General features: G+C 37.0%; 1 protein-coding gene across 1 annotated transcript; it reads right to left on the bottom strand.

Annotated features, from left to right (window-relative positions):
* Positions 1 to 251: 251 nt before the first annotated feature.
* LOC104907467 (uncharacterized) lies at positions 252 to 6492 on the bottom strand. Its single transcript, XM_010696397.3, has 3 exons — positions 3643 to 6492; positions 1566 to 1873; positions 252 to 1061 (listed from the first exon to the last, which is right to left on the bottom strand). Exons 1-3 carry the CDS (start codon positions 5868 to 5870, stop codon positions 697 to 699), a joined length of 2901 nt encoding a protein of 966 aa, XP_010694699.1. The 5' UTR covers positions 5871 to 6492; the 3' UTR covers positions 252 to 696.
* Between the last annotated feature and the right edge of the window lie 1362 nt (positions 6493 to 7854).

The following is a 7854-nucleotide window of genomic DNA, read 5'->3' as shown; positions in this document are numbered from 1 at the left end:
CCAGGCACCCCTATTGTTTGCGAAGTGAAGCCCCAGGGTCTGGAAGATGATCCGTGAAAAGCTGCTGCCTAATAAAACATGAGCTGGAGGCTTGGAGCCTGGAGGTGTCATTAAACGCTGCTGCAATAAACCGAAAAGGCTGCTTAACGTGCTAGGAAAGCATTCAACTTTGATGAAGCACCTGGTTTCTGTAAGGTTAATGCCCACCACAGATTTAATAGAAAAGATTTCCGGCATTAATAATATACCAGTTATAGAAATACTTCCACTGTTAGCATATATTAAACATACAAAAGTTCTCGACGTTTACATATGAGAGAAACTTTAAACCATGCTCCTAAACTTGGGTCATTCATAGTTGTTTACATGAAAATACTGAAGCATAATTAAATAAAAGGCAATTGTGAGGGACAAGTAAATCCCGAGCACGTCATGCTACTATGCTTGTACAAGATTATCTGCTGCATCTGAACATTCCCGATTCTCTTTCCTCCAATAATGTTTTGTATCCAAATCAACTCTAGAGATGTCCATGTATCTATCTGTACAAAAAAAAATTGTCCACATCAACCTAATTGCATCCTTGCACAAATTCATTCCTCCCTAGTCCAGATATTAGAACAATATCACATCAAACGCCGATGTCCAGGAAGAATTGAATTGCACCAGATTAGCATCACGATGTAGCTACTTCACTTATTCGGGCTTGACTGGTGCGTCTGCAAGTTCGTGAATCTCTTTTTTGCTCTTTACTGAACACCTTTTCTTTGTATCAAAATCAACGCTATCCAAGTCCTCAGAAATACCCATGTAACCATACAGCAGCACATCGTCCAACTTCTGAATCTGGTTATCTCCTTGAGTTAACTCATCAACTGTCCCAGTTCCAGAAATAGCTTGTTCAAAATCAACTCTTCCATGCTTCCTTTCAAGAAATAATTTGTGAAGCCTCTCTGCCTCTTGCAGTCCAGAAAAAGTGCCCAAGAATTTCACCAAAATTACACTGTGGTCTCCAGGATTCCCAAGACAAATTTTCATCTTGCCGAGATGGAAACCCTTACCTGCATGACCACAAGGAGAGGGTTGTAAAATTATACACCAAATTTAAGGGGAATTACCGCAGAAAACCCAAGTGACATCTATAATAACATATTTTACTCTTAACTTCACAATTAGTTCTTATCATAGAATTCAAATCAAACATGAAAGAGTGGTTACACTGAGGGAAAGCAAAAATAAGGGTGCATCTTGTCAGCTTAATCAATATAAGTCCCAGGAAAAATAAGTTCTGATAGTTTCCAGTAAGTTTAAGTAAGTTCTAATAACTTCTAATAAGTTCAGCCCAGCAAATTGTCAAGTGAAGAGAATGCACCATAATACCAACTTTTCTGTACATCAGCACCTTATTTATTAAAAGATAATGAGTTAAACATGGAGAAACAAGACTGCTATATAAAGCCAACAAGGCTAGACTAAAGAGGTCCATGCATCTGTTCTAATACCAAGATTTTAGTCAAAAAATAACATGGACAAATTGCTTTCCCAACAAAAGAGCAATCACAAACCTCTCAGAAATTCTTCAAGTGCCTCAATATTTATGAGCTTCCATTTGTTGTGATCATTATTTGACAGGGAAATATTGTGAACAATAACAACAGGGGGCCACAGTATAAGGTCCTCCTTCAGAGCCAAAGCTTCAGGCCTGGGAAATACCTCTGGAATCCAGGTGCCTGATGGATCGGGCATGGTGTTCCATCCCATTAGGACACAGATAGCTCTATGAAGACCCAAGTGCTGTGGCCTCAATCCAGTCTTGTGAGACATGAAAGCATGATTAGCCAAAGCCTTTGTATTCATAAACTCTTTTGATGCACTGAAAGAAGAGACTTGAGTCAGGATTGCAACATCATTTTTGCATAATAAATTACAAAAGGTTTATCCTTATGTGTTGTTGCATATAGGAAATGACAAAAAAATATATGCACTAAAAAACAACTACCCATGTTATACTCTTTCATGGTACTACAGTAGCTTACTAACAACAAAATTGATACAAACAATTTTCTAAGTTGTGTAAAATTAGTCGGAACAAAGTAACATCCCACCTACAAGACCTGACACCCCCTTGCCCCTCTGGAAAAAATTGAAAAAGCAAGAAATACGACCAGCTACCAGATATACTCAATTCACATGTCAACTCCACATATCACATGAGATCATATTATGCAAAATGCAAAACAATAAAAAGCAAGTAGTAGCAAACTGAAATTATCTCAAGAAAAATTATCCCAACACCAACAAAGTACTAAAACTAATACGACTAGTGAAACTGATGTAAACACCAAAACAAGCTACAGTCATCCAACCAATACAGCAATACCACAGTTCAGGTAAATCCTGAAATCAAATTTAGCGCCACAAGCACGCAAACAGTTGAGATAGGAACGTAAATCACGTATTGCCACACAATCTTGCCCATCTGAATATGTACCGGTCTGAACCTAACCATTCCGCTTGAATAACAAAACAACTGACTACTTCTTTCAGGTCAAGCAGCAAGTTCTTCCGTCGTCTCTTCGTAGCCTTCCTAAGTTTTTTTGTAATAAACCAGATTATTTAAAGAAAACTTATGTCCAATCCTCCAAATTGTTGTGCAAGACGACATTCAGTTATGAATCTTACATTTGCTAGCCTTGATAAATGAATTGAACCATTACATTGAGTGATACAACTCAATGCTCCACGCCCCAATCAATGTGAGATCCATCAGCATCACCAATTTTCAGAATTACGATTCATAAACCAAATTCCAACTTCAGCATTGCAGAGGGGAGGGGAGGGGGGGTGGGAGGGCAAAGAAAAGTACCCAACTGTTTGATGACCTTGCCCTTTCAGTAACCACCAGGAAACTGAAGTAATCCAATGAACTACCATATGACTGCATCATCACTCATCAGTGTCTAAAATGCAGCAAACGCACACATTCATGTGGGATCACGCCACATCAATGCCTTACACCTCAGACATCATTCATTGAAGTTTAATTGACATATACCCATGCAATTTAGAAAAACTACAGCATCCTTGTTAAGTAATATTTGACATCCATTCACCCACTTGGCCACTTCTACAGGCTTTCTTGTTCTATTGTAATTGTAACACATCAAGACCACTATCTCTCCAGCGATACATGTAATATCTATAAGATACCTTTCACAGTAATCAACCTCCAGAATCAATGTAAAAAATGCACACAAAATCAATGTAAACTAGTCAACGCTTTAAATAGGAAACTATGGCCTCAGGCCACATAGTAGTACCTGTCAACAACACAAAGTTACCACAAAATGTAAAACACTACCAAAACAAGCCAATATGAGAAAGTAGTGACAATCCTTTTACCAAGCCAGCATCTTATCCATAGCCAATGTACCTCGTCATATCAGATTTCCAAAATGGGTAAAGAAAAAAAAATAGAAAAATAGATGCAGCTGATATAATTTATCAGCACCTCTCCTTACATACCCAGATGATATGCATGTATTGCACGCAAAGTACTTACCCACTTCGCCCAACAGCGACACAGAAAGATTAGAAAGAACGTGAATACTAAAAAACCACCTCATGAAAGAAAGAACAGACCTTCGCCGGCATACAACGCAGAATAAACTACCAGCCTTTCCTTCTTCCTTGTAGAGTTTTCGAGCAGTAGGGTTCTCATTAAATCTCTTGGAGAAGTCTAAGAAAGCTGCTTGTATTCTCTGCTTAAAACCATCAGACTCCTCTAAGGGATCAGACTTCCAAGGAGTAACAAAGTCTTCTGATACTTCAGCAGTATGTGCAGGTATTGTACTATTGTTATCATTTTGCCTGAGATTTTGCTGCTTGTAGTGAGTACTTCTATGATGTGTATTGTGCACATGACTGTAGCTCTTAGAAGAATCAGATTTTGTATATCCCTTGAAATGCCTACTTCCCATTTTAAATGATTTTCCAGACAGCTCTTGAATACTTTCTGATTGATTTTGATATGATGTCCAAACCCTGTCAATAGAATCATTAAGGCAAGAGGTAACGTCAGACATTTGCTCCATTTCTGAATAGCACTGACTGCGCTCATATCCAGAGGGTCTCTTTGAATGCACAGTATTAGCTTTCCTACTGGTCCACTCGCCCTGGTGATCATGAAATTCATCGCCCTCACTAGGCATATTCCATTTACTGCGGATCTCACTTCTAGACTCCACTCTGCTAACATCTTCATTGACACTATATTTTCGTTTGAGCACCTTGTTATTATCTACAGGCTCGTCAGCCTTGACTCTTTCAAAGCCTCCAGCAATTCTTTGCGATTCCACATTTTTAAATTCAGAAGACTTCTTCAATCTGGATCTATCAGATACACCTGGTGTGTACCTTCCATAGCCATAACCCAAGTGAGGATCTTCAAATTCATGCTCATGTAAGCCACCAAGATCTGAAATACGACGATGATTTGAACCTTTTCTTGTCAACTCAACATGAGGATATCCACTATCCAAGTAATCCCCAGCATGTATCAATGCATCCGATGATCTTCTTGTATCCACATAATCTAGAGCCATCTCCTTCTGAATAACATCAAATTCTCGTACTCCGACATTCTTAAGAATTCTTCTAGAAGAGTGAGAACCCTCAGTTTTAGATATGTTTTCTACAGTTGAATCCATAACATCTGCTCTTAGTGAATTCCTAGGATCATGTTCTTCACGGGTATATGGTACCTTAGAATACAATTTTTCTTGCGAAGCATATCCAGTTTCATCCTCCCCTCTAAACCCAATTTCAGAATACATATAATCTTTACGCTCGGACCTAGCATCACATGCATAACATTTTGGATCCCTACATATTGTTTCATAACCTCTCCTATTGTCTGACATTACCATTTGACCATAATCATCACTGACATGAGGTTCTAATTCTTTTCCATAGCGTTTAGGATACCCATCAGATGGTAAAGTGTGAACATCCCGAAGCTTGGTTAAATACTCTCCCCTCACTATAATACTTGAGGAAGTGCTTGGATTATTCTTTAATAAGTCTTCATTTCCAAATTCTTTTACTTGAGATAGCGGAGAATCTATATAAGGACTCTCTCTTGAATAATATCCAGATTGTTCTCCATCCTTGTAGTAAACGTCCTTAACCAGCTTTTCATGTGATATCGCGTCTTGATACCTAGAATTTTCATCCTTAACTCTGTGCACATTCGGTGTTGAGTAGTTTCCACCAGGTTCAGCATATCTTGAAGCAAATCCATAGTTTGGACGCAACCCAGCACCTCTCTCCATGGCATCCTCATAAGTAACAGATTCAGCCATAGGATGATGCCCAGTTGTGCCAGATCTTCTTGCAATATGATCCTTTTGCTTTAAACCGTCCATGTGATCATCATAGCTATATGGATGTCTAGGCCTTGTGTTTAAACTATTATATTCCACATACTCAGGGTACTCAACTTTTCCATGTCTTCTCATAGAAGGCAAACTTGTACCGAAAGGCCTTTCATCCATATGCAACCTCTTTTGAGGATGCTCAACCGGAGGTGATCGAGACAACATATGACCACCACCACCACCACGAACTCGATCAATGTGCTGCTCATACTCTCTCCTCCTTTCGAGTGAATTACTCCTTCGATCCCTAGCCATAGTCCTACTTTTCTCAGCCATATCTGGAGGACTCAAACTTCGTCGAGAACGCAAAGGTAGCTCTTCTCGAGCACCACGGCGTGAGGTGAAATACAATTCCTGATCCATTTCTTCGCGACGATCCCTTGATGGGACAATCGTAGGTTTCATCCTCAAATCTTCATGTCTTCTGGACATAATTATACTCAACTTGGTAGCAACAGATCCTTCTCTTTATGAGGTATCAAACCCAGTAATCACCAGGTTACAGTACTTCTATATATAAGCAATTACTAATTTCACCAACACTCACAGAATTCTATAAACCCTAACCTTAAAAGAACAGCACAAACTATAATATATCTAAACCAAGATACAATCCAATTCAGTATAATCCCAGATTTAGTTGCAATTACGAATTATAGAGAACAAAAGTAGCATAAAATTGACAATCAAACCTTATCGATTGGAGAGCTAAAATCAGCCACGGTTCAACGGGAATATTCTTCAGAATCAAAACCCTAGAACTGATCGCAATCAAGATCAGAGAATTTGGTCATGATTCCAAAATACTAATGATTATCGGTTGAAATTGGAGAGAAAATTTAGAAAAGAGGAAAGTCAATTTTGATTGAAATGAACTAGATAGATGGAGATTTGAGCATCTAAAAGCCGAGAAAGTGGTTTTGCAGCTTCTAAATTTGAGATAAGAGTGTCACTTTTTCAGTAGATTGTGTTTTTTGTATACTACTCTGGACTCTCCCGGTCTCCCCCTTTCTTCTTTTGAGGCTGCTCTCTTTTACTTAATTCTTGACTTCGTGCACCAATTGTGTGTTGGACACCTCACCCCGCCGATCACGTTATCTTGTAAGTTTTGTTTTTACAATAGGGTAAATAAATGTTCACTATTAAATTAAGCAAATCAATTAATTACGTGTAATTACTAAGGTCTCTCTCTTCGACATACACAGTTAAATTGAATTGAATTGAATTGAATTGAATTGAATTGAATTGAACTGAATTGTACTGAAATGAGCTGAACTGAATTGAACTGAGTTGAAATGAGCTGAACTGAACTGAACTGAACTAAACTAAATGTAATAAATATATAAATAATATTTAAAAGATAATAATATGAATATTAAATAATTATTATAATGATAAGTAATAATAACGAATAATAATAGTATTTTGGATATTTTTAAATGATAGTTATAAATAAATAATAATAATAATCATAAATTAATAATAATAATAATTAATGATAATAATGATAATTAATAATAATTAATTTATATCATTTATATTAATATATTAATACTTGATGATGATTATATAATAACAATAATATCTACGAAGTAAATTAATATTACTATTTTTATAATTAGATTTAATAATATAATAATATTTAGTAATAAAAATAATGATTGGGTCGGACCGCGCAAAATTACATCATAAACCGTTTTTGACGCAATTTGATTGGTATATGGGCTAAAAAAACGTGGGTTTATTTGTGCTTTTGACCTAAATCATGTTCCTCCTAATAATAATAGTAATAATAATGAGTAAAACTATAATAAACAAAATAATATAAGGAAACAATAATAATAATAATAATAATAATAATAATAATAATAATAATAATAATACTTAACAATAATAATAATAATAATAATAATAATACTTAATAATAATTGTTTCTGGCTAGAAACTAGTCAAAAGAGTATTGTGTTCTGGGTGAGAGTCAAATCCCGAGTGAGGTTAGAATCTCGAGTTTCGTAGCCGTCAATCCTGCAAAACAAGGAAAAACTGGCCCGGTGGTGTTCCCGGGAAAGCCCCTTCGACGCTCAAGTCAGTTGAGATTGAGGTAGAGAGAGAAAGTAATCCAGTCTAGAGAGAGATGCTCTGGTTTTGTTAGGTGAGAATTGAATACCTGTTCATTGATGAGATGGTTGTCATTTATAGTGTTGAGGATTTCCCAGACAGGAAAGCCTTTTTGGGAGTATCCTAATACCTAGGGGAGCCACCACCTTTTTAAGGTAATTTACTTTGTTCCCTAAAAGCTGGTGAATCAACTTTGATATGTGAGACATGGGCCTTGGGAGAAGTGCCTTCTGATATTACTTGGGTCATGCTATGGGCCCAAACAATTAGCCCCACGTCAAGCAATTGGGGCCGGATT

Source organism: Beta vulgaris, chromosome 4 (assembly GCF_026745355.1).
Source record: "Beta vulgaris subsp. vulgaris cultivar EL10 chromosome 4, EL10.2, whole genome shotgun sequence".
Classification (NCBI taxonomy): Eukaryota; Viridiplantae; Streptophyta; class Magnoliopsida; order Caryophyllales; family Amaranthaceae; genus Beta; species Beta vulgaris.
Note: the sequence above shows the minus strand (reverse complement) of the source record. Positions and strands in the feature narration are given on the sequence as shown.

Coding starts and splice junctions, on each gene's coding strand:
- LOC104907467 (XM_010696397.3), bottom strand. CDS start 5,870: ATGTCCAGAAGACATGAAGATTTGAGGATGAAACCTACGATTGTCCCA. Junction 1,874..3,642: donor TGCGTTGTATGCCGGCGAAG/GTCTGTTCTTTC, acceptor CTCTTCTTTCAG/TGCATCAAAAGAGTTTATGA. Junction 1,062..1,565: donor ACTTGAAGAATTTCTGAGAG/GTTTGTGATTGC, acceptor GTGGTCATGCAG/GTAAGGGTTTCCATCTCGGC.